Source organism: Enhydra lutris, unplaced genomic scaffold (genome assembly GCF_002288905.1).
Source record: "Enhydra lutris kenyoni isolate GAN:26980312 unplaced genomic scaffold, ASM228890v2 scaffoldscaffold77, whole genome shotgun sequence".
NCBI classification, from domain to species: Eukaryota; Metazoa; Chordata; class Mammalia; order Carnivora; family Mustelidae; genus Enhydra; species Enhydra lutris.
In genome coordinates, this window is record NW_019154161.1 from 2247261 (window position 1) to 2273839 (window position 26579).

The following is a 26579-nucleotide window of genomic DNA, read 5'->3' on the forward strand; positions in this document are numbered from 1 at the left end:
AATCAGAAGAGCATATGGCTCTTTGTCTCAGGGTGGTGAGTTTGAGCCCCACATTGGGTATAGATACTACTTAAAAGTAAAGTCTTTAAAAAAAAAATGAGGCACACCTGGGTGGCTCAGTTATTTGGGCATCTACCTTTGGCTCAGGTCATGATCTCAGGGTCCTAGGATCGAATTTCAGGTTGGGCTCCCTGCTCATGCTCTCTCACAAGTAAATAAATAAATATCTTTTTAAAAAAATAAAAGCCACCACATAGTATTAGCAAGAACATTAACTGCAGTAAATAGAGGATTGCTATATATATATATTCGTTGTATCTCATAAGTACTTGTAGCTCACATTTGGTGGCTACTCAATATGTGCTGGACACTCAGTTCAAAGTGCTTATTTACATCTATTTATTTATCCTCACAACAGCCCTCTGAGGTAGGTCTTGTGCCCATTTTACAGATGAGGATGCTGAGGCCCTCGGAGGTCCCATGACTCTCCCAGGATCACTCAGGTAGCAGGTGTCAGAGCTGAGATTTCAATCAGCCAACTGGCTCTACCTCTGAATTCCCATGTTCTCAACTACTGTGTTTTCATGAAACTTGTGTACAAATTTTCTAATCACTCTTTATGGATAAAGAGATGTATTTATTTGGGGGCAGGGAGCTTACAATGTGATTTCAACTTTAGGACTCAGATGAACTGTGTTCAGATGTCTGGGGCTTTGCTGCCACCCAGTAGTAAGAAGTATTGCTACTTGTTACTTTCTAAACTCCTTGTTACCTGTAAGTGTGAACTTGCTGATGTCTGCTGAGACCTGCAGCAAAGAGCTGACGAGGTTGACACTGCTAGTTTCTCTTGTGTGTGAACTCTCTGGTGCTGACTGAGATGCGCACTGAGGCCAAAGGCTTTCCCACATACCCTACAGGCATAAGGCTTCTCCCCAGTGTGAATTCTCTCATGCTGCATCAGATTTGCTTTCTGGGCAAAGGCTTTCCCACATTCAGCACACACGTAAGGCTTCTCCCCAGTGTGAATTCTCTGGTGAACAGAAAGGCATGAGCTCTGGCTGAAGGCTTTCCCACATTCCTGACAAACATAAGGCTTTTCTCCAGTGTGAATTCTCTGGTGAACAGAAAGGCACGAGCGCTGCCTGAAGGCTTTCCCGCATTCCTGACAAACATAAGGCTTTTCTCCGGTGTGAACTCGCTGGTGAACAGAAAGGCATGAGCTCTGGCTGAAGGCTTTCCCGCATTCCTGACAAACATAAGGCTTTTCTCCGGTGTGAACTCTCTGGTGTTGAGTGAGTTGAGCACCCAGGCTGAAGGTTTTCCCACAATCTGGGCATTTGTGGGGTTTCTCACCTGTGTGATCTCTCTGATGCTTAGAAAGGCACGAGCTCTGATGGAATGATTTTCCACATTCGTTACACTCAAAGGACTTCTTTCTAGCATGACCTCTCTGATCCTCAGTAAGGTAGTTACCGTGGGCAAAGGCTTTGTCGCACTTGTTAAACTGGAAGAGTTTCTCTGCAGTGTGGATTAACCAATGTTCTGAAAGATGTGCGCTCTCACTGAAGGTCTTTCCACATTCATTACATTTAAAGGGGTGCTCACTCTTGTGGACAGACTGATGTTTGGTGAGGGAAGTGCTGTGGATGAAGGTCTTCCCACAGTTCCCACGTTCATACCGCCTTGCCCCAGAGTGGATGCTCTGGTGGCTAATGAGCTGTGTACTTTGGCCAAAGGCTTTTCCACACTGGTTACACTCAAAGGGCTTCACCCTGGTGTGAACCCTCTCGTGTTGAGTCAGGTATTTGCTGCGGCTAAAGGTTTTCTCGCATTTGTTACATTTAAAGTGCTTCTCGCCTATCCTTGGTTGCTCCCTCTGCTCTGAGTCCTGATTCAAGATCCTCCCGCTCTCCCCAAGTCCTTGTTTTTCTCTGGTGTGAACAGTCTGGTGGCAAGTTAGGGTGGAGCTGCAGATGAAGTGCTCACCACACTCCTGACATTCATAAGGGGTCTCCACACTGTGCATTTTCTGGTGTTGGACAAGGTGTTCATTGTGGCTGAAAGCTTCCTTGCATTTAGCACAGTTGTAGGGCTTTTCTGTGGCATGGATGGACTGATGTCGAATCAGGTGGGAGGGCCGGCTGAAACTCTTGATGCATTTGTGACATTTGTAGGGCCGGTAACCAGTGTGAATCCTCTGATGTTCATTAAGGTGAGTGTTCCGGTAGAAGGCTTTCCCACACTCACTGCATTTGTAAGGCTTCTCTCCACTGTGAACCCTCTGGTGGATCTTTAGGGTTGAGATATTCCTGAAGGGTTTCCCACACTGATCACACTTGTAAGGCTTTTCTCCAGTGTGAACAGACTGGTGTTTGGCGAGCAGCAAGCTCCGCCTGAAGACCTTCCCGCCCTCCTGACACTCAGCGGGAGTGTTTGCAGCATGGATTTTCTGGTGTCGGAGGAGGTATTTACGGAAGTTGAAGGACGCCTTGCATTTGGCACATTCATAGCGTTTCTGGGTGTGGGTCTTCTGATGCTGCGTAAGGTGAAAGGTTTGGCTGAAACTCTTGCCACACTCACTGCATCTGTAGGACTGACTCCCTGTGTGGGTTTTCTGATGCTCAGCAAGCTGTAAGCTGAGATCCGACGGTTGGTCACTATCTTCATTCTTAGGTGGCTTTTCTCCAGAGTGACTTTTCTGATGCCACAGGTGGTGTATATTCTGACTGGAAGTCTTCCCATACTTGGTAGACACGTGGGATTTGTAGCCTGTATGAGTCATCAGAGGCACAAAGAGGCAAGAACTCTGGCTGAAACCTTCCTCATACTCTTGATGCACAGTGGGTTTCTCTCTAGTATGAATAATCCAGTGCTGGATAAGGTGGTAACTCTGGTCAAAGCTCTTCCCACATTCACTACATTTATACAGTTTCTCCTCTTCCTGGACAGTCTCCTGTCGGCTCTGGTCTAAGCCACAGCCAAAGTCATTCCCGTGTTCCAGAGATGTAGCTGGTGCCGGGCTCTTTTCAGGAAGATCGTGTATCACAGAATCCTCTCCTGTGGAAAGGAGGGACTCAGGACCGAGATCTCCCTTGAGATCGTGACTCCTGCCTTCTATGGGACTTTCCTTGTTGGTAACAAAGTCAGACCTCAGAAAACTTTCTGGATCTCCTAGGAAACTATCTAACCAACTCTCGCCTACACAGGCTTTCCCCCAACTGGAGTTCCAGAGGCCATCCTCGGAAAACGTCTCCATGATCTCCTTGGAGAGTCCTTCTTCCAAGAAGTCTTGGCCCAGAAAACAGTTCTTGATCTCAGCCGGGTCTGAAAGAGAGGTAAAATGCAAATGTCTCCCATTCCCTGGGGTAAAAAAATGTCAGGAGGTGCAGGGTGAGAACACAGACAAGAGGGAGAACGGGTGATGGCTCCCCGGTAAGCCTGTCCTCAAGGCAATGAAGGAGAAGGGGCCAAAGTGGTGACCTGGCTGGAACCGGCATCACAGGAAATAAAGATTTATTTCTTAATAACTTAATAGCTTCCAGGACAGTTAAGCGGGGAACTGGGCAACCACGGGGTTCCCCCTGGGAACGGGAGCCTTTCAGCAGATAGTCTCTGCCACCACCCCCATCTGCTATGGCCTGCTTCCTGGAGAAGGGGCAGGAGATACAGATGATAATAATGCAGTACAGTTATTACCACTGGAGGACAGATGTGGTTGGCAAAGGCACGACTACACAGGCTTGGAAACAGCGTATATTGTTAAGGTACTGGGATTCTGTGCCTGGGCCAGTCACCTCTGTATAAACACTGGTGCACTCAAAAGGAGGCTACAGGGGACACCTGGGTGGCTCAGTTGGTTGGGCAGCTGCCTTCGGCTCAGGTCATGGTCCCGGCGTCCTGGGATCAAGTCCCGCATCGGGCTCCTTGCTTGGCGGGGAGCCTGCTTCTCCCTCTGCCTCTGCCTGCCATTCTGTCTGCCTGTGCTCGCTCTCTCTCCCTCTCTCTCTGACAAATAAATAAAAACTTTAAAAAAAAAAAAAAAAAAAAAAGAAGGCTACAGAGGGCCCGAGCTCATGAGCTCACAAGCAGTGAGCCAAGAACAGAGCTGCATCCTGACTGGGTGGTGGAGGCCGAGACTGAGCCATGCGGCCACTACCCTGTGGTCTCTGATTCAGGGGCCCTTCTTATGTGAATGATGTGACCATGAGAAAAGCCTTCTGTGCCCCAGGCAAGGCCCCTGCCTCTGCCTTTTCCCACTGGGGACATCTCGACAAGGCTAACAGCCTCAATGCCTAACCTGCTCCCCCCCAAAGGAGCTGTGGCCTAGGGGAGACCCGAACAAATGTTCTGGGCTGCCTCTAGGCCTGGGCTTGCTTATTCCCAGATGCAGCCACCCACCGTGCCGTGTGGGGCAGACCTGTACAAAGAGGGGTGAAACAGACTGGGGGTTCGCAGGCCTCAAGGGGCACACGGCAGGAAGGTGGACAGACTAACTCAGGGCCTGAAAGGACCAAAGAGGGAACAAAAGAAAGCCACCAGACAGCCGCATGCTGAGCACTGATGGAGACGGAGATAAGACAGGTCCGCAGAGGGAGGGTCCCAACCCACCAGGACAAGCGGACAGAAGCCAGCACACAGCAGAGCGGCACTCATCAGCCCAGGGTCAAGATGTCTGGATAAACGTTCTGGGTCTGCCGGAAGTTCCAAAGATGGGTGGCACACAAAGGGCCAGGTCCCACAGGCCCACCGCCCTCCCGTCCCTGCCCACTCACTGGGGCCCGCTGATTCTGGGCCTTCTCTCTCCAGCACCTTCTGCTCTTCGGCGCCATCTGGCTGGGAGGTCAGTTTGGGTTTGGAAGGGTCTGCAGGCAGAGAAGAGCACCGTCATCCACCAAGACACAGAGGGCCAGCCGGCTGCATAGTGGGAACCTTCTGACTGTCCTGCCCAGCCAGTGCTTTATTCAGCACACTGCTCCTGAGGGCCAGACATGGCACTGAGTGACTCCAGGGACACCTGCCCTGCTGGGTTCCCAGTCCGGTGGAGGAGAGGGACCCAGTCACAATCCAGGGCGATCAGAGCTGTGACAGCCGGGGCTGGCGATACAAAGGACCTGCCGCAGCTCTTGAGGAATGAGCAGTCTGCCAGGTGGAGAGAGGCTCGTACTTACGCCGCCGTCCGTGGCTCCCGCATTCACCAGGGAGTGCACATCACCCGAGGCCTCTGTGGGCCGGGCCAGGATGGAGCATGCTGGGTTCCCACGGACCAGTCGGCCCCGTGCTCTGCCCTCTGCAGACTGTTCAAGGAAGGGAGCAGAGTCATAATACCAGGGGGGACCATGCTACAGTGGAGGAAAAGCCCCTCCTGGCTTGAAACGAAAGGGCTGTGAGCCACGCAATGCAGGCGCCTCTAGAAGCTGAAAAGGGGCAAAGAAACACCCTTCCCTGGAGCCTCCCAGAGGATCGAGCCCTGCCAACACCCTGGTCTTCGCCCAGTTAGACCCGTTTTGTACTTCCAAGCTCCAGAACCGTAAGAACTGTCTCACTGCGGTGTCCGTGGCAGGAGGAGCAGCCACAGGAAGCGAGTACGCCACTCAGACACGCACACACGCACACGAGGGAGTCAAGGGAAACGTGCCTTTACCGGGGGCCCTAGTTTAAAAACAGAAAAGACGCGGAGGTCTGAGCCAAGCTGCTTGTGTCACACACATCGAGCGGAGCTGAGAGAAAATCTGCAAGGCTGGCCCGTGCTGGTGTCTGGGAACCTGGACTGGAGGTGGGTGCCCGATCTCCCGAACTAAGATGAGCTGTGCCTCCACGGTCATGCTGAACCTCTGCTCTCCTGCTGGAAGTCTAAAATCCTGTCATGTTCCAGGTAGAGGACGCGTCTGTGACCAGCCCCCAAATAAAGACTATGGGAGCTGGGTCTCCTTAACGTGCGTTTCCTGGTAGACATTTCACAGGTGCTGTCACCTCGGTAAGCATCCTGTGGGAGTCCACAGGCAGAAGGCTCTGGGAGCTGGCTCTGGTTTCCCCTGGGCCGCCTGTGCTGGGTCCTTTCTCTGTCCCATGTCATTGCTAGGAGTATGACAACATGTTGAGTCCTCCCGCCCTCGGGGAGTACCCATCCCAGCTTCAGGAGACAGAGCATCGGGGAGCAGTTAGCAAGTGCAGGGGAGGTGGGCGAGCAGAGCAGAAGACAGAAGAGGACTTGCTCACAGGCCGTCCTGGGGGCAGCGAGGGGATGAGTCTAGCAGAGGGGAAGGCAGATGAGAGGACCCTGTGTGTCAGCTCAACAAGGACAAAGAGAAAAGTGCTGACGAGGCCAGAGGGGCAGGTGGAGGCCAATCGGGGTCTCTCAACCTCCTGACATTTGGGGTTGGATAATCCTCAGCTGTAGGGACTGTCCTTGCATTCCAGGACGTGTGGCAGTGAGCCTGGGCACACCCCCCACTCCCAAGGGCCGACAATTAGCAAGGGCATTGCCAATGTTCCCGGAGTGGGGGTTGTGGCCAGAACCACCCGGCTGAGCACTGTTGGGCCACGTCATGCTGGTTCCCTGGTGCTCAGGAGCCAGGAGTTTATCCTGGGGGACAGGAGCCACTGGGCAGGGCAGTGACTGGGCCCCCAGAGCTGGAGGGGACACTCACTTAGAAGGAAAAGGTTCTGGTAGTTGTCCAGCGCTGTGTCCCAGAACAGGTTCCCCTGGTCCAGCCCTAGGTGCTCCCAGTCCAAGGTGAAGTCCATGGCTGCATCCCCAAGAGGTGCAAATTCCTGAAATGTGACACACCGTCAGTGACACCGGGACTGGAGTCAGGGAGGGACCGAATGGCTTACTCCATGCACCCCGCTCTCAACGTACCAGGCCTTTGACAAAAATCATCTCCTAAGAAGCCTGAGACTTAAGAGACTGGGGCATCCCCATATTTTATAGGTGAGATATGGAGTCTTGGAGAGGGGACGTGAGATCCCCTCAAGGTCACACAGGCAGGACTTAAATCCACTTAAAGCTGCCTGTTGCTTAAATCTACTTACTGGGGCTCTTGCTTTTGATTGTTCCTTCAAAATTTTAAGTTCTTATGGAAATTTTCAAACAAATACAGAAGTAGAGATTTGCAGGTAACAGACTTCCATGTACCTATCACCCAACTTCAAACCCTGTTAAGATTGGTCTGTTTTGTTCATTAAAGGTTTAGGGGGGAGGGGGAGCAAAATATTTCAAAATGAATCCCAGGCAGGATCTGATTTCCCCTGTGAATACTTAAATATTTACAATAGAACTCCTTAATCACTGACTACCTAGACCATACTCAAAGTCTGAATGCAGATTTGTCTAACATCTCAGTGGTGGTTTTTTCATTTTTTAATTGGTTAAAAACAACAACAAACAAACAAAAACAAAAAAAACCCACAACACCAAAGTGCCACTTCATCCAGTGGCATTAAACGCTCACATTATGAGGCCATCACCAGAACTTACTTAGTCTTGCAGAACTGGAAACTCTGTCCCCTTTATTTTTTTTTAAGATTTTATTCATTTATTCATTTGTCAGAGAGCACAAGCAGGCAGAGTGGCAGGCAGAGGCAGAGAGAGAAAAAGGCTCCCCGATGAGCAGGGAGCCTGATGCGGGACTGGATCCCAGGACCCAGGGATCACGACCTAAGCCGAAGGCAGCGGCTTAACCGACTGAGCCACCCAGGCGTCCCAACTCTGTCCCCTTTAACCACCATCTCCCCACCCCCACCCCACCCCCTGGCACCACCATATGTGTTTCAGTCTCGATGATTTGACCGCTCTGGGTCTGACTGTATGTTTTTCTGGCTTGTTGGCATCAGAAGCCAAAGCGGCCCTTGCCCTCCACCATCCTGACTGAAGGTCCCCCATTATAGATGTGACAATTCCTCTTGCTGTCATTTGGCTGATACTCTCCCCACTGCATCTCTGGAAACTGTGTGGCAAGCGGCCTGATTAGATTCAGATGACTTGTGAGGGGGAGCAAGAGCCCTCAGAGGTAGTGCTGGGTCCATTTTGAGGCGCCCGAACATCCAACTCTAAGTGACACCATCTTTCTTAATTTGAAAACTTCCTAGTGAATAGGGACTTAGAATAAACCCTCCAATATTCGAGAAGTATTGACAATAAAGTGCCAGCCTTGGGGCCCTGGGTGGCTCAGTGGATTAAGTGTCTGCCTTGGGCTCAGGTCATGATCTCAGGGTCCTGAGATCGAGCCCCGCATCAGGCTCCCTGCTCAGCAGGGAGTCTGCTTCTCCCTCTGTCTCTCAACCCTCTCTCTCTCTCTCAAATACATAAATAAAATCTTTTTTTAAAAAAGTGCCAGCCTTCTGCCAAGCACCCCATCTCCAGGAAGACCCAAGGCTCTGTGGTGTGCTCCCTCCAGACTGCTATCAATGCACACATAGGCATGGTTTTGTTTTTTGTTTTTTTGTTTTTTTTAAGATTTATTCATTTGAGAGAGAGAAAGCATGAGGGGAAGGAGCAGAAAGAAAGGAAGAGAGACTGTCAAGCAAACTCCACGCTGAGACCAGAGGCCGACACAGAGCTCGGTCTGAGATCATGAGCTGAGCCGAAACCAAGAGTCGGAAGCTTAAGTGACTATACCACCCAGGTGCCCCTACAGGGATGTTTTACCTGAGAACGGAACCCAAGTCTCTAGCTGGGCTTGGCACTTGGCCCCACTACCTTCCCCTCTGGATGACCACTGGCAAGTAAGTCACATGCCCCTTCTGAACCCTGATTCCTACCCCATTAGTAAAATGGGACTAATGAGCCCCATGGCATAGGGCTACTCCAAGAAGTGACCAAGTCCTCCTACCACGTAGGAAGGACCCAAGCAAAGGAACCAAAGGACAGTTCCACGCCTCTCCATCCCCATCACATGTCTCATCCAGGAGTCCTCATTCACCACCTCCTTGAAAGCTGGATTATCCCGTTTACAAAAGACTGAGACCCAGAGAATTAAATTCACCTGCCCAAAATCACACATTCTCTAAGTGGGGGCAAAGGAGCAAGAGCCCCATCGGCATGACCCTAGGATGCCAACCAGTTAGAGGCATGACTCTGTAGTCTGTCAGACCCTCAGATCCAATTCTGGTTCTGCTATTTATGAACCGTGGGATCTTGTTATTCCATACCTCTAAGGCCGTGTTTCCTCATCTCTAAAATACAGCTGCTGTGGGGATGAAGTGAGCCAAGGCCTGTCTGCACAGCACCACCCATCGGCCAGGGACCACTGGGCACCTGCTCCAAGCCTGCCTCATGCCAGGCACCCAGCAGAGAAGTCTAGTCCTTACGGGATTTAGTCTGGGTGAGTCCTACTGATATTTGTGGAAAATGCTTTGTAAAACTCTTAAGAATTAACAGTCAACACACACACGTGGGTATGTTAAAAAAAAAATGCTCATCTTCAGAGAATGATAGTAAGGAACTGATCTTATATTGAAAATTGGTAAATAAGAGGAAAGAATCAAGCATTTATCCCACCTCTGCTATATGAACTGTATCAGTGGGTTACCAAATAGAAGATGAAAGGCGGTATCTTTGTTTTAAGAGAGAGAGTGTGTGTGTATGCAGCGGGGGAGGGGCCAAAGAGAGGGAGAGAGAGAATCTCAAGCAGACTCCACGCTCAGGGCAGAGTCCAATGCAGGGCTCGATCTCACAACCCTGAGATCATGACCTGAGCTGAAACCAAGAGTCAGACGCCTAACCAAGGCGCCCCCAGGGAGCTATCTTTTTATAAGAGTATTCCAACTAATGAAAAGGAACGAGGGAATTAGAGCACCACCATCTCACAAGCCATGAGGAATGCAGAGATGGGAGCATAAGTGTGTCTGCCAAAAGGATTAGCTGAGACTGATCAAGCCTCTGAATCCCTCCACCAACTGAGAGCGCGCTGAATGGCAGCAAAAGTATGTAACCAGCAAAAAAAAAAAACCAGACTGGGAGAAATTCTACAGGCCAAACAGCCCTGGTTCTTCAATGGACAAACTACTAAGAACAGAACAGGACAGAGGAGGAACCTGTATGTTAAGAAACCCCCCGCAAAAAAGCATTAAAAAAAGAGATGGGGCAACAGGGACATGCATTTGGGTGATAAAACTATTGTTCAAAAAACCAGAAGGAAGGAGCGCCTCGGTGGCTCAGTCAGTTGGGTGTCTGGTCTTGATTTGCACTCAGGTCATGATCTCAGGGTGGTGGGATGGAGTCCAGCATTGGGCTTCGTGCTGGGCATGGGGTCTGCTTGAGATTCTCTTTCTCCCTCTGCCTCTCCCCACCTCCCCCCCACACCAACTTCTCTAAAGGAAATGATGACTACAAAAGTCAGGTTATTTATGGGGACACAAGAAGGCTGGGATATAGCCCACTGAGGGCCTCCAGGATGGCCAAGATCTCACTCTTAACCCGGTTGGTGTTTGCCTTCACTAAGTCATTCATTTGACGTGCATGGGTTTCTGCATTTGTGCTTTATTTTACAACAAAGATTTCGGGACACCTTGGTGGCTCAGTCGGTTGAGCATCTGACTCTTGATCTCAATTCAGGTCTTGATTTCAGGGTCATGAGTCCAGGCCCCATGGTGGGCTCCATGCTGGGTGTAAAGCCTACTTAAAAAAATAAAAATAGGGGCGCCTGGGTGGCTCAGTGGGTTAAAGCCTCTGCCTTCAGCTCAGGTCGTGATCTCAGGGTCCTGGGATCGAGCCCCGCATCGGGCTCTCTGCTCAGCAGGGAGCCTGCTTCCCCCTCTCTCTATGCCTGCCTCTCTGCCTACTTGTGACCTCTGTCTGTCAAATAAACAATAAATAAAATCTTTAAAAAATAAATAAATAAAAATAAAATAAATTTAAAAATTAAATTAAATTTTAAAAATACAACAGGAAGATTTCTCAAAAATTAAGCATATTAATGAAGCATATTCTCAACAGGTTTCTCCTCCTGGAAAATGTTCAAAGGTGGAAGGGCAAAGGCAGGGAGACCAGCAAAAGGACAAACTCCATGATCCAGGTGAGAAATGAGACAGGAATGGGGGAGGGTGAGATGTAGACATTTTGATGACGGTGCTGACATTTCCCAAGAGATCAAATATAGCAAGTGAAAGAGAGGGACCCAGATATCGCTAAGATTTTAGCCTGAGCAGCTGGAAGGACAGAGTTGTAGCTTCTGGAGATGTGAGAGAAGCAGGTTTCAGGGCAGAGTCTGAGTTTGGTTTGGTACAAGTTAAGTTTGAGATACCCTTTTAGACCTTAGACATAATGATCCCCTAAAGACATCCACGTTCTAATCCCCAGAACTCACAGCTGTTACCTTGTATGGCAAAAAGGACTTTACAGGTGTGACAGTTTAAGGGTCCTAAGATGGGGAGTTTCTCCCAGATGATCGATGTGGGCCCTAAGTGTCAGGACCAATATCCTTATGAAGGGCAGAAGGAGTCCAAGGAGGGAGAAGGCAAGGTGATGACGGAAGCAGAGGTCAGAGGGATGTGACCACGAGTCAAGGGAACACAGGCCCCTCTAGAAGCTGCAAGAGGCATGGAAGGGATTCTCCCCTGCAGCCTCCGAAACAAAGGAGCCCTGCTGACACCCTGACTTAGACTTCTAGCCTCCAGAACTAAGACAATAAATTTCTGTTGTTCAAGGCAGTTTCTTACAGCAGCCCTCACAAACAGTCCCGCTCTCACCACACCCCCCCATAACATGTGAGCTACAGGACGGCAGGGACCACATCCGCCAGTTCCCTAGTGTGTAGATACAGCGCCTGGAACAAAGCCCACCCAGAGGAGGCATGTGGGAGCTTGCAGTCCTGTTTCGGGACAAGGACGGAGACGACAGATAGTGGGGTTCAGAGATGGCAACAATAAACTGGGTCCTGATCACACCGGGTGAGCTGGCGGATCAAGCCAGCACCCGCGCTGGCCTTTCCAGTTATGTGCGCTAGAATCTGCTGGCTGTTTAAACTGGGTTGAGTCAAGTGTTCTCTTATTTGTAGCTGAAACTGTTGGTATCTCTACCCTGTTGGAAGGGATTAGCCAAAGAGATTTTCTCAGCAGGCGCCCGATTAGAGAGTCCCAAGTAGCTTCCTTTCCTGGACTCCTCGACCTCGAGGGACAGCAGCACCCCTGAAATGGTGATGGAGGATGTGGGAAGACCCTGGCCTTGATCCATGGGGCACTAGGGAACCACAAAGAGTTTTATACTGGACAGTGACAAGGTGAGAGCATGCATTCATTCCTTCAACAGTCAATTCTCTTGTGTGCCAGAACCCTCTGAGAAGGCTAGAGGCATAGAGGTGTCAGACCCGGTACCTGGCCTGGAGGGGACACTCAGGGATGCTGATAGTGAGCATAAAGAGATGACAGGGCTGTGACAGAGGGCAGTATCCAGGGCTGTGGCCGGGAAAGGGTATGAGAACATTGCCCTGGAGGCAGGGAAAGCTTCCTGATCGGGTGAGATATTCAAGTTGGGCCGTTAAGGATAAGCAGGTATTTACCAGGGAGAGGAAGGTTTTCATTCATCGTTCAAGCAACACCTCAAGAACTCTCGTGTACCAGGCCTGTGCTGGTCCCTGGGGGCCCAGAGGTGAGTCCCAATCCGTACATGTCCCCAAGGAGCACCGTGTATGGTGGGGCTGCCGGACAGGGGCAGGGACAACCACATCCGGGTGGACCTGTGCTGGGGGGAGGCAGCAGGGGGCGCTATGCGAGAGCAGAGCAGAGCTGGGGAGAGCTGACGCCCAGAGAAGGTGAAGGCTGTGGAAGACTCACCAGCCAGTGACGGCCGGCAGGGTATTCTGACAGAGGGTGGAGCCAGAGCAGAGGCTGGGAATCTGGAAAGTACAGTGGAACGTTTTATCACCAGGCCGAGAAGGGAGTTTAGAAGGGAGTTCTGGTTACACAGGGAAGCAGAGAAGATGCTGTAAGGGGGTGGGACTCAGATCAGACAGGATCGTGCTGAGAAATGTGGATTTCATCCTATAAGCAGCAAGGATTCCTGGAAGGAATCCACAGGGGAGTGACAGTATAACAAGAGGATCACTTGGGGGCCACCAGAGGAAAATGAGCCTAGAATAAAGGCAGGCCAGCTGTGCAGGCTCTGGGGATGACCAATTAGGATGGAGGGGCCCTCAACTCACCTCAGTCACAGCCAACTAGGGCCCAACAGCTGGAAGTCTTGTTCAAGCTCCCTCTCCTTTTCCTCCACGTTCCCCACTGGCAGGGCTGCAGGGGGCATAAGGGAACTGGGGCAAAGTCTCCCTTCCTCTGAGGGCTGACTCCCTGGCCATGCTGGATGAGCCCCAAAATGTCCGGAAGTAGGAGGACCAGGCAGAATGTGAGTCTCCCTGCAGGAATCACAACAATCATTTTGTACTTATTGAAACTCCCCCAGCCCCCCATTTCCACTGTGCTTCAGAGCCTACAAAGCGACTTCGTGACCATCCTTGGCACTTGTTAGAGTCCGGGTGCATGTTTGGGAGAGATGCCGATTATGGTGGTGGGACCTTCGATTAAGGTGATGGGACCTCCTGTCTCGCTCACTATGGTGTCTCAGGCCCAGCACAGTAAATACTTTCTACGTGTTTTTTGACAGAACGCAAAGTCTAATTGAACCCCTGGGATGACCCTTCTGGGATTTCTAATGACCATCTCTAGGATATAAGTCCAGATGAGTTGGCCTCCAAAACTGGCTATTCTACAATAGCAAGATTTCTCCAACTTTTTTTTTTTAACCATGACCCACAGGAACAAAGACAATATATACCATTACTACTCATTCACACGCATAACTGAACAAAAGCTTCATAAAATAATACTGAATCCTATATAGTAAAATATACCAGGATCTTTTCTATTTTACTTCATTAAAAAAATATATATAATATATATTATATATAATATATATTATATATTATATATAATAAATATATATAATATATATATATATATTATGGCCACTGCCAAGCTATTTTCATGACCCATAATATACAAAATACTGTAGCATAGGGCTTTTTACATATCGGTAGCCACTGTGACCTTTCTAGTTGGCACGTATCTGTGGAGTGATGAAAACACTCCCCAGTCACAAAGCAGCAGGACTTAATGATGGGCCCACAAGTCTTAAGCCTCTGGGCCCAGCTGTGCTTCAAAGTTCAGAAATGTTCAGATTTTTTTAGAAGGTGATATACCATATATACAATATATTTCATTAAATTTCACAGTGCAGTGTGGGATGGGCAGCATTTGGTAATTGAACACATCGTTATTTCGTATGAAGGGTATAAATATTCACTCTAGGTAAGATAATTAAAGGTTGTAACTCTTAGCAGTTCCAATCAGCAGATACCAAATTTATGGAAAAAAATGATCTCCAGGGCTTTCCAGATTTTGATTGCAGATAAGGCAAAGTAGCAGACTTGTAAGTGCTAACATTTACTCATCAGTGGTTTTCCTCACATGACGGAGGTTAAGTCTCAACTTCTAAGTACAATTTGGTCCACAGATGTGGTTTTTTTGCCCACAGTGTTGGCAGATAGGTTTTGAAAGAAAATTACGTAGTCTCAAACTTGAAAACTGGGAAATTTCGCTTAAAAATTCTATTTCCAGGGCGCCTGGGTGGCTCAGTGGGTTAAGCCGCTGCCTTCAGCTCAGGTCATGATCCCAGGGTCCTGGGATCGAGCCCCGCATCGGGCTCTCTGCTCAGCAGGGAGCCTGCTTCCCTTCCTCTCTCTCTGCCTGCCTCTCTGCCTACCTGTGATCTCTGTCTGTCAAATAAATAAATTAAAAAAATTCTATTTCCAGTTTCCAAAAATTCCTAGGATTTGGCCCACTTAGCTGTCTGTTGGTACCTATTTAAAGCTATCTCCCTTAGATGGGGCACATGCTCCCTGATGCCCCCACAGTCCTCCTCCAGTTGGATTCTCTCCTTTAACTTATCTGTCTGACTCTCAGAGACATCTGAGTTTGAGACCTGTCTACAGTTTTCACATCACGTCTGTCCATATCTCATACACTCTAAGCCCTGGGACAGAAGAAACTGGAGCCTGACTGTGAAGCTCAAGGTCACCCAGCCTGTCAGAATAACTTGAGCCAAACAACTACAGGACTGAAAAATCTTGGGCCCTGGAGTTAGGAAGTCTTGCTTCTTCTTAATGTGGGGCCATGGCTAGATCTAGATCATTCATGCTCTCTGCGTCTGGTTACCACGTGCACAAAATGGGACAAATTATAAGATCCACAGTGCCCTATCTGTAATTCTAAAAACCAAAAAGAGTTCTGAAAACCAGAACTTTATTCATAAACCGACAGCAAAACAGAACCCGAATAGCCACATGCTGCCCATAGTGTGAAGATACACGCCTTTCCCAGCAGAAATAATCAATTTCCAAGAATTGTGCCAGATCCCTCTGGGGTATGCCTAACTATGAAATATGCACCCTATTAACTTTCTAAGCTCTGAAAAACTGTGATTCCCGAGACGCTTCCAAGGGAGCCGATAAAAGCGAGGAGCTGCCCTTGGAACAGTTGCAGAGATCCCAGGGGGAAATCCGAGAACAGCGCGGCGCCTGGCACGCAGCAGGCGCGCTCAAATGTGAAGCAGTGAGACCTCCTGAAGAACTCCCATTCATTCGTCCCTCGAGATCTGCCCCGCTTCAACTTTGGGCAACTCAACGCCTCCTTCGGCCTCAGACTCCTCAATCAAAAGTAAAATAAAAATTTAACCGCTCCTCTGTTTCAGCGAGAGCCCGACCCAGAACAGGCTCTGAACCGACAGCCTTCAAGACCCTATCTAGACACCTTACGGTCCAAGACGGCGCACCCTTTGCCGAAATCGCCCCGTGAGGGTTCCGTCACCCTTCAGGAAGGACCGAACGCCCAAGCGTCCGGAGTACTCAGCGACACCAGCCTCGGCGTCTCCTCACCTGGAAGACTGCTCCGCCGGATTAACAGACGCGACTCCCGCCCGGAGGGAGACGCCGACCCAACTCCTCTCACTCGTGCCTCATAACCACTTCCGGCGCCGCGTGAATTTCCTCAAACTACTCCACTGAGGAGACTCCGCACCAGCTCGAAGACTCCGTTTCCCAGAAGACTGTGCGAGCTCCTTCCCTGGTCTTCCTATCTCCACCCGCTTCTTGGCCTTAGAGGTTCCGCTGAGCACTCTGGGAAATAGAATAGAAACAAAATCGGGGCTAGGTGGCCTGTGGGTATTGTAGTTCAGTTTTTACACTGTTGAAGGACCACCTAATCAGCGCACTCGGGCCCGAAGGCGACCGAGGATTGCCATGGGAACGCGTTGAGAGGGCAGTTCCTGAAAAGACGCTTGGACGTAAGGGGCGGAGTTGAGGTGGGAAAATGATAATATGGCCTTTCTCTGATAGGCGGAGAGATGCCTCATACTTCATCCCTCCTTATGATTGGCTCCAGGTTGGCACATGCGCAATAGAACGAGGACACTTCCAAAAGAGGGTGGAATGGGGGTGAACGATGAGGAAATAATCTCTCCCCCGCACAGCCCGAGGGCCATCTGGTTGTCAGCAGCGCCTGCGCGGGCGCTGTCCTACCTCCAGGTGGAGGATGCGCGCGCAGCGCTTTCCGCCATCCGGAAGTTTGCGTAGGACAAAGGTGAGTCCTACTCTTTGGGAAGGGTAGGAGAATTGGGCCGCAGCCGTCTGGCTCCCTATCCCGGTCACGGAGTCCAGAGGTGAGGGGAAGGTGAGGCGGAGCAGGGGGAGGTCTCCCGATCCACTGACCGCAGTCCAGTAGTGGTGCCTATGCCGTCTGCACGATCTTTTGTGGGAGACAGAGTCCCCGGGGACAGGGGTCTGGATGAAAGAAACTTCTGGTGGCCGGGATAACTGGCCTGCCCTTGCGACCCCTGTAAGCCACTTGTTGGCTCTTGGTGGTCGTGACTACGACCGAGGTGGGCGGAGCTAGTGAGGAGTTTGACAGATGCCCCTCCTTGGCACTACGTCATCCCTGGTTTCTTTTGAGGGCGGGGCCTAGGCGAATGCGGGTTATCTCGACACCTGTCCCTCCTGCGGGGAGGTGGAATCCAGCCTTTATCTCTTTTGCTGTGCTGTGGCTGAGAACATGCCAGGACAGAAGCAGTTCTCTTTTTTTTTTTTTTTTAAGATTTTATTTATTTGACACAGAGATGATCACAAGTAGGCAGAGAGGCAGGCAGAGAGAGGGGGAAGCAGGCTCCCTCCTGAGCAGAGAGCCCGATGCGGGGCTCGATCCCAGGACCCTGAGATTATGACCTGAGCCGAAGGCAGAGGCTTAACCCACTGAGCTACCCAGGTGCCCCGATGGACGTAATTCTTAACACAGAGATGTTCAGTAAATATTTGTTGAATAAATAAAATAAATGGGTGAATGAATGATAAAGACCTCTGAGTGTTGGAGCCTTGGGTTTAAGTCCTAGCCATGTGATCTTCGACTGGTGACTTCACTTGGAGACTCCCTTCTTCCATCCATATTTCTTGAGCTTTTTCTATAGCACTAAATTCATCTGACCTATTAAACTGTTGCTCATTTGTTTATTAATGTCCCCTTCTGCCACTAGAATGTGAGCTTTCTCCGGTCAGGAGCCTGTTCGTTGCCTTGGCTGCTGTATCACAGTGGTCAGCACATATCAGGAGTTCAGTGAATGATTACTGAATGAATGGATGAACTTAGCACATGCTGGCTATGTTGCCAATGATCAATAAACACTAACCATTATCTTCCACTTATATGTGAAGTGGGCCTGAGTCAACCTCTCCACTTTCATTCACTTACAGGATACTGTTAAGATGGAGTTGCCAGCCCAGTGAATCTGAGGGCCAGACCGTGACCCCTTAAAGGTACCATCCCCTCAGGGACATGCCCCTTAAGGCCTTTTCCCCATCAACACCTGCTCCTATTCCATCTCCTCCATGTTGCTGCTCTCAGACTTCACTCCCAGGAGGAAGGTTATCATGGGCATGGCAGGGTCCCTGAGTTAGACTTTTGCCCCGCCCTAGAGGCCATCTTTAACCAAGGCACTTGGCACTGGGGAAAATTCCACATAAAGCAAAGCCACTTAAAAATGCCATGGATTTTCTTTTTTTTTTAATTTTTATTTATTTTTTAGAGAGAGCATGAGCAGGGGTGGGGGCACAGGGGGCAGGAGAAGCAGACTCCCTGCTGAGCAGGGAGCCCGTTCCGGGATTCAGTCCCAGGACCCCACGATCATGACCTGAGCCAAAGGCAGCCGCTTCACCGACTGAGCCACCCAGGCATCCCCGGATTTTCATATTTCTGGTTTCATAAGTAACCTAGTAAAGTCCTAGTATGCTAGTCAGTTGAGGCTAGACTATGCTGCAGTAGCAGCAGCCCTCAAATCTCAGTGGCTTAACCCAAATACAAGTTTCTCACTAAAAACAAAGTCTGGAACAGCTCCTTAGGGTAGCCACCCTCTAGGCAATCTTGATCTTGTGGCTCTGACGTCAACACCAAGGCTTCAGGTTTGTTGTGGCCTAAAGGGAGAAAGGGGAAGTGGAGGTGACTTCTCCAGCTTAACAAAAATACTCACCAGTATTTGTACCTTCGAGAAGGTAGAGATGTCCTTTTAAATGTCATGATGAGGACAACAAATTATCAAGTGACACAACCAGTCAGAATTATAGGTTTTGTCGAGGCTAAAGGATACTTGGCGACAGTCTTTGGTGTCTGGTGTCGTACACCACTTGTTTGTGTGAAATGAAGGAAGGGCAACTCTTTCCCACAGGAAAAAAATGGTTTCTGCTTTTCTGCAGACCAACAGGAAGAGGAACCCTTGTCCCCTCTGGCTGAAATTTCTTTCGTTCACTGTCTGGATGGTGTGGGGTTTTCAAGGGCAAGCACTAGAATTCCATAAGTCAGCACCAAGAGGAAATGGGGAGGCCTGCGAGGCTCAGGACTTATGGACAGAGAAGGGGGAAAATGGAAACATTAACAACTGAAATATAAGTTGGACACAGGGTGTGATACGGTAATAACATCCACTACCATAAAAGGCTTTCCGTAGGCCAGGCCCTGTTCTCAGCAGGGGTGTGGGACTCAATCTTAGGACCTGAGATCATGACCTGAGTGGAAATCAAGAGTCAGAGGTGTAACAGACCAAGCCCCCCAGGCACCCCATTCTCACACCTTGATATCGGACTTCTAGCCTCAAAAATTCTGAGAAAATTAATTCCTGTCCTTGAAACCACCCAGGGAGTGGTGTTTAGGGAGGGTAGCCCAAGCAAATGAATACTCCTACCCTGTCCTCCTTTGTAGTGAGCTCTATGTGTGATTTTGGTCTTGATTTTGACAAGTGTTAGGGAATATTCCAGAGACACTCAAGGCCTGGGGGACAGTGCTATGAACTCCTGTGTCTCACTAAGTATGTCAGGATGAGACCCGCTGCATAGCTCTAACCAACTCTAAAGCCCTGGTGGCTTCATGTGGCATAAGTTTATTTGCTGATCCTGAGATTCCAGTGTGGACCAGGCCACCCTCCTCCATTGTGCAGCTATGCCCCCCCCGTAGCATGCCGCCCCCATAGGTCTCCAAGCTGCGGGCTGGTGGACAGAGAAGGCCCTCCAGCTTTTAACAGCCTCAGCTGGGAAGTGACTTCCACTCACACGCCATTGGCCAGAACTAGTCACATGGCCCCAATCTGCACGGGGCGGGGGTTTTGTGTCCGGGAAGTGTAGGGGAGCGTGTGGCTGATTGGCCAACTTTCACCTTCTCTCCCATCCCTGTCGTGGGTTCTAAGAAATGAACATCACAGATGATGGCAGAAAACCCTCCGTGCTCCCACGCCTGGAGCAGAGCTCCTGCATGACGTCCGTTGACTCAGAGGCACGCCCGTGTTGAATTTTTCTGCTTTTCACCAACCCCCCCAACCCAGGCCACAAGGGAGAGAGGAGTGGCTGGAGGCTGGAGGCTGGAGGCTGGATCCTGGATCCAGGGGCCAGGAATTCATTTCCAAAGTGGCCACTTCCTAAGACAGTCTGCTCCAACACGATAACTTTCCTCCCTTTTCCAGTCTGGTAACCACAGGGAGCTCAGGTGACGACTCACTGGTGGTGCGTTTGGTTTTTGCCTTCAGCTTCCTGTTCCCTCCCTCCACTTCTTGTTTTCTAGCATGTTCACCTTCTGTCCACACTGTGGCAAAAGTATCGAAGCCTCATTCAAATTCTGCCCCTACTGCGGAAAACCTTTGTCCTTAGCGGAGCATGAAGGGTCCCAGACCTTTGTCAGACCGCGTACGTCATCCTTCCGAGGTAAGAACCAGGCCTTCAAGGGATGATGTGTGCGTGCATGCGTGCATTTAGGGAGGGAGGACAGTCACCTTTGCAGCCTGTCTGATGCTGCACTGATCCCGGAGCTGCCCGGGGACTCGGGCTCAGTCTACACTCAGTTTCTTGGCATCTGATCGGCCCTGTTAAAGTTGACAATTCACACATTCCTGTCTCCAGTCTGAACTTCTCCCCTGAAATCCAAATTCATATGTGTATGTGTTCGCCCGCTGTACCTGTTGTGTGTCCCATACGCATCTCCACACATGCCCAGGGCTGAGCTCCTGATGGAACTCTCGCCCACCCATCTGTCCCTTCCGTAGACTTTGCATCACAGTATACGTGGCAACCGTGTAATCCGGTTTCCCAGACCAGACCCTGCAGTCACCATCCTTCAGTCCTCTTTCTCTCCCACCCCACGACTTCAGCTCTCCGGCAAATCTTGACCATTCTCCCTTCAAAATCAGTGCCCACTTCTGCCACCTCCTGAGCCACCACCCTGCCCCGTTGTCGTGGCTGGCACGACAAATCGACCAGGGTCGAGAGGGTAAGAGGATGATGAAAAGAAATTAAGAGACAAAGAGATGGGGGCAGGAGGAGCACCAAGGAGGATGTCCAATAGTGCCAATTTTATTCAAGGCAGCAAGGCATTATATAGCTAACAGAAACAATCATAAGAAAGTATCTATTTTTAGCTGATTACTAAAGAGTTTGCAACATGCACAGAAAATCCTTCAAGCTTTCCCATTATCTATTTCCCAAGCACCAGTAGCAGACCCTCTAGCGCCAGATGTACTGACTTCAAGGCCACTCAAGACATAGTTTATGCAAGCGCAGCACAGTCTTACAGTGGTGTAGTCTATAGCCCGTGCAAGGACAGCAAGGACCAGCCAAGAATTTCTGACCCTGGCCAAATCGTCTCTATCTGACTAGCGAACGTGTGGGAAGTCACGTAGGCGAGCGCGCAACACATAGCACCGACCCTTTCTCATGCTACTCGGCTTTATCGACCTAAGCCTTTTGTTTGGCTATTCAGCCTTTAAAGGAGGCACAAGTCAGGGCCTGGTTGGGTTCTCATCTCAAGCCTTACTGTGGCCTCCCACACCCCGTCCGTCCCCTACCTCTCAGGACCTGGCAGAGTGGGGTGCTGAGAGATCTCACAGATTGATGGACTGAATGAATGAAATATCAGCAGTAGGTCCTGGCCAATGGCAAGCCCAAGCACAGATCCTGCCTTGAGAAATCAAAGCGAGCGAGCTTGTCTGAAGGCCACGGAAGGAAGTCAGCAAATGTGACCTTCATTTTATCATTTGAGATTGCATTTAGCTGCAAGTAACAGAAAAATGCTTCCTCAAGAGTTTTTTTTTTTTTTTTTTTTTAATGAATGGGTTTACTTTTCATACTAAAAAAGTCTGTGGGGACCAGTCCAGTGGAGGAATGGGGTCCCCCAATGCCATAAGGGACCCAGGCTCCCCGTCTTTCTGTTCGGACATTGTGAACAGGAGGGTTTTCCCCCCATGCTTATTGCCTTGAGTTTTCAAGATGGCTTCTCACCTCCGGCGTCGTGTCTGCATTCCAGACAGTTGCCGACAGTATTTACCTTCACCTGAGGTCAGAGTCTGAGGGTTTGGTTTTGCTTCTGGTTTTTTGTTTTTTAAGATTTATTTATTTCAGAGAGCATGAGAGAGAAAGAGTGCGCAAGCATGAGCAAGAGGGGCAGAGGGAGAGAGAATCTCAAGCAGACTCTGTTCTGAGCATAGACCCTGACTTGGGGCTCGATCTCACAACCCTGAGATCATGACCTGAGCCAAAGCCAAGAGTCAGATGCTTAACCAATGGCACCCTCAGAGCCTGAGTTTTAACCACGGCCTTCTCTAATGCCAACCTAGGACTCGGTTCATTATTCATTCACCCAGTCGCCAGGCATCAAATACACCTGGACTGCCTCCTGTGTACCTAGGTGCTGTCTGTCCCAGAGAGGTAGTAACACACACAATACGTACCAGGTGTCTGGTTTCTCAGAGCTTTTGAAAGTCAGTAAGGCAAACAGACACTGAATTAGCAACTACCAGGAGAGCATATGATAACGGAAGGGAAATGGATGGATCGTGGAACCCACTGAAAGGAACTTTGTTTTTGGGGGGATCTGGGAAAACCTCCCTTGTGGGTCACATTTGAGCCCAGACCGAGGGGTGATAAAAATTAGCTAAGTGAAGAGTGGGGTCGAGTTGAGGGAGTCACAAAAGTTCCACGCACTGGGGCACGGTAAAGGGAAAGGCCATGTGGTTGGGGGGAGCCACGCACGTAGGAAAGATAAAGGCGGGCATCTTGACTGGGGGTAGACAGGCAGGGCTCTGTAGACCCTGGGTAAGGAGGTTAGTAATCACTGATGTAGTCGGGAGCTGTGGAGGGTTTCTACCAAGTGGGAGATACAATATGATTTGCATTTTGAAAAGATCTCTGTGGAAAGTGGGGGTGCCTGGGTGGCTCAGTCAGTTAAGTGTTTGACGCTTGATTTTGGCTCAGGTCACAATCTCAGGGTCTTGAGATGGAGCCCTGTGTCAGGCTCCATACTGGATTTGGAGCCTGCTTAAGATTCTATTCTCTCTCCCTTTGCCCCTCCTCCCACTCATGAGCACTCATGCTCTCTCTTTCTAAAAAAAAAAAAAGAAGAGGGGTGCCTGGGTGGTTCAGTGGGTTAAGGCCTCTGCCTTCGGCTCGGGTCATGGTCACAGAGTCCTGGGATCAAGCCCCACATTGGGCTCTCTGCTCAGCGGAGAGTCTGCTTCCCTTCCTCTCTTTCTGCTTGCCTCTCTGCCTACTTGTGATCTCTGTCAAATAAATAAATACAATCTTTAAAAAAATAAAAAATTAAATAAAAAATTTAAAAAAGAAGAAGAAAGAAAGAAAAGAGACCAGTTAGGAGGCCCTTTCAGCAGTCCGGGAACCAGCCATGCTAGTTAAGTTAGTGGCAACTGAAAGACTTCTGTTTTTAGTAATATGGCAGACTAAATGATCAGCAAAAGCCCCTTATGGTTCAACACACCACAAAATGTTGGATAAAATATAAAAAGTATCTGCTGAAAAGCAAGACCAAGTGGGTCCTATCACTCAGTGAGTGAATTCTGAGAGAGTGAGAAACAGTAACAAAACACAGGGCTGAGCGCATGCCGGAGCGCATGATCCTGGACTGTTTGCTGGTCACTGGTGGTTTCGAGCCTGGGTTTTAATGGAGTATAAGAGACAAAGTTTAGGGCCTGAGCAGTGCAAGAGGTAAGACTGGAAAATGTAAAATCCAGGACTCCTCAGTGGGTAAACTGGAACAACAACAACAAAATGTTTGGAAAAACACCGAACAGAGAAAGTTGGTAAAGACATTTGTCTGCCTCAGCCTTGGCTGTGGGTGAAAGGTGGAAGAATGTCCTCCCTGAGAATTCCTAGCCAAGAACTCACATCCTCACCAGTTTGGGGCCAGAATTTGTACTGATCTGTGTAGCCCCCAGAAAAACCCAAGTGGGAAAGTTAGTGTAAAGGAATGAGGGGTGGGTGCCCTTCTCCAACAGAGGCAAAACTTCTCTTGGGGACACCCCCTTTAAAGACAGATCTTAGGGGCACCGGGGTGGCTCAGCGGGTTAAGCCTCTACCTTTGGTTTGGGTCATGATCCTGGGGTCCTGGGATCGAGCCCTGCATCGGCCTCTCTGCTTGGCGGGGAGCCTGCTTCCCTCTCTCTCTCTGCCTGCCTCTCTGCTTACTTGTGATCTCTCTCTCGTGTGTCAAATAAATAAATAAAATCTTTAAAAAAAAAAAAAAAAAGACCTTAGAGGAGCACCTAGGTGGCTCAGTCAGTTAAGCATCTGACTCTTGATTTCGGCTCAGGTCATGATCTTGGGATCATGAGACTGAGCCCAGATGAGGCTCTGTGCTGGGTGTGGAGCCTGCTTAAGATTCTCTCCCACTGCCTCTGACTTAGAGAATTCTCTTAGGACCAGGAGCTCCCAGTCAATCAAAAGATACCAGGAAAGACACCTGGGTGGCTCATTTGACTGGACATCTGCCTTCAGCTCAGGTCACAATTCCAGGGTCCTAGGATCGAGCCCCACACCAGGCTCTCAGTTCAGTGGGGAATCTTCTTCTCCCTCTCCCTCTGCCGCTTGTGCTCTTTTGCTGGCTCTCCTGCTCTCTTTCAAATGAATAAATAAAATCTTTAAAATAAAAGACACCAGGAAAAGGCCAGTGTCAGGACAAACAACAAACCACAGAATCACACCCATGATGACCAGAGACCTCAGAATTAACAGATGAGAATATGTCTGAAACACACTTAACATAGTTAAAGAAATAAAAGAAGAAATTCAAAATATGGTGAAGAAGCAGAAGTTAGTTAGAATTGTAAAGGAACCAAAACAATTTGAAAAGGAACCAAACATCATCATGGTGACCAGAAACTTGCTGGATGGTTTAACTGCCGACCAGACACAGCTGAAGGGAGAATTAGCAAATTGGAAGATAGATTCAAAGAAATTGCCTAGAAGAAAGCAGAATGACAAAGCAGTAGAAGACACACAAGAGACACCATGACCCAAGGAGGAAAAGCAAATAACTAAAATGAAGTTTGCTTAGATATTTAGGTGACAAGAGAACCAATACTTGGCTCTGGGGGTCCAAGGGAAGAGAGTACTCGAATGTGCCCTCAGAGTTCCTGGTTCAGGGGTTCCTTGCAGAGGCTTTGTCATCCCAGTTTGTGTCTGGTCTCCCTTTCTGTAGGCTCAAGGAGACAAAGCAACTCCAGTCCTGAGATCCCTTCTAAGAAAGTGAAATGGTCCAGCTCTGTCACCTCCCCCTCATCATCCCTCGGCTTAGATGGTGACAGTTCCGGGTCTGAAGATACTGTGAGATCCAAAGGTAAGAGTTGGGGTCAATCCCGCTGGACTCAATGGGGAAAAGGCAGGTTGTTGGACAGAGTTCCGGGCTTCATTCCCCTGCTCGGGCATCCCCTACCTTGCCTGGGCCCTCATCCTTTCTGCCTCACTTGCTGGACTGAGAGTCCTGTGTGCACAGGGACCAGGTAGATTCATCTGCATAAGCCTGGTGCCCGCCAGCAAGTGTGGGAGTCTTGAGGACCGTGTGCCCATCTCCTTCCCAGGTGGCCCTTGGATCTAAAGTCTCAGCCCTCGGTGCCTTGCTTCCATCCCCTGTTATCTTCCAGGCCCCTCTGCCTCTTGCCATTCTATGCCTTGGGTGGATGGTGGGTGGGAGGAATGCATTAGACAGTATCCTTTCTTGTGTCCACGTCTCTCTCCTGACCATGCCATCCCATTCACTTGCCAGCCTGGGAGCCCCTCAAGGGCAGCGTCTCGGTCTAACAAATTTCTGAAGCTTCTTGATACTCAGCACAAGGCCAGGGCCTGGTTTGGGATGTTTCTGGTTGAGTATCTGGAATGTCTTTCTTCCCCTTCATAAAATTCTGCTCCTCCAACAAGACCCAACTCAAATGTCCCCTCCTCCAGAAAGCCTCTCTTGACTTCTCAAGGCACCAAAAATCTCTTTCTCATATTCCTCTCTATGGCCCTGTTTCAGACTCAGTTCTGACCAGCTGTGTCCAGATCGGCCTCCCCCACCAAATTAGGGGCTCCCAAGGGACAGGGCCCAGGTCTGAGTCCTGTCTGGATCTCCAGCTTTATCCCACGAGGCCCGGACTCATGAAAGGTCCCGGGAAGCATCTGTTGAATGAGCAAGTGAATAAATGAGCAGAGTGGCAAGCATTATCCTATTACCCATCCAACTGTGTTCTCCCAGATGCTGCTTTTTCTTTAATCTGAGCATCATCCCGCAGGGTCCTGGAGCAGACCCCCAACCCCCAAAAGCAGCCCACAGGCAACCAAGCGAAGCCCACAGGCGACGAAAAGAAGCCCACAGACGCTGAAGCGGAGCCGGGTGACAACCTCACTTGAGGCTCTGCCCACAGGGGTGGTGGTGACAGACAAGAGTGGGCGGCACTGGAAGCTGGGACCCCTCCAGACCAGGGATGACCAGGGCATTCTCTATGAAGGTACAGTGTCCACAGGCCGGCAGGCCCTGGGCTGGGCTGGACCGGGGTGTCTTCGAACCAGGGCAAGGGGAATGGAACCCCTTTCTGGGAATGGAAATGGAAACCATCTCCCAGCTGCAGACCTGCCTCTGTACAACTTTCTCTTAGACTTGGGCCTGCAGAACTCTCCACCCACAGGGGCTGGGCAGATCGAGTAAATGTGTGCAGGAGTCCGAGAGTGAGCAGTTGGTAATGGTGG

General features: G+C 49.9%; 2 protein-coding genes across 3 annotated transcripts in view; one reads left to right on the plus strand and one right to left on the minus strand.

Moving 5' to 3' along the window:
- Positions 1-415: 415 nt before the first annotated feature.
- Positions 416-15939, minus strand: LOC111160679 (zinc finger protein 473). 2 transcript variants are annotated; one of them, XM_022523949.1, is made up of 4 exons: positions 15924-15939; positions 6648-6771; positions 4773-4862; positions 416-3324 (listed from the first exon to the last, which is right to left on the minus strand). In XM_022523949.1, the coding sequence occupies exons 2-4, from the start codon at positions 6742-6744 to the stop codon at positions 743-745; spliced, it is 2769 nt and encodes a 922-aa protein (XP_022379657.1). In that variant the 5' UTR covers positions 6745-6771; positions 15924-15939; the 3' UTR covers positions 416-742. The 2 variants fall into 2 exon arrangements, with proteins under 2 accessions (XP_022379657.1, XP_022379656.1); XM_022523948.1 differs by lacking the exon at positions 15924-15939 and adding an exon at positions 13140-13264.
- A 648-nt stretch (positions 15940-16587) lies between these two features.
- The window catches only part of LOC111160740 (vaccinia related kinase 3), a 33047-nt gene continuing 23055 nt past the window's right edge, over positions 16588-26579 (plus strand). The window contains exons 1-5 of the mRNA XM_022524066.1: positions 16588-16626; positions 17787-17849; positions 20137-20276; positions 25057-25194; positions 26126-26341. Coding sequence (XP_022379774.1) covers positions 20138-20276; positions 25057-25194; positions 26126-26341 — 493 coding nt within the window. The 5' untranslated portion in view covers positions 16588-16626; positions 17787-17849; position 20137. The remainder of the gene's footprint in view (positions 16627-17786; positions 17850-20136; positions 20277-25056; positions 25195-26125; positions 26342-26579) is intronic.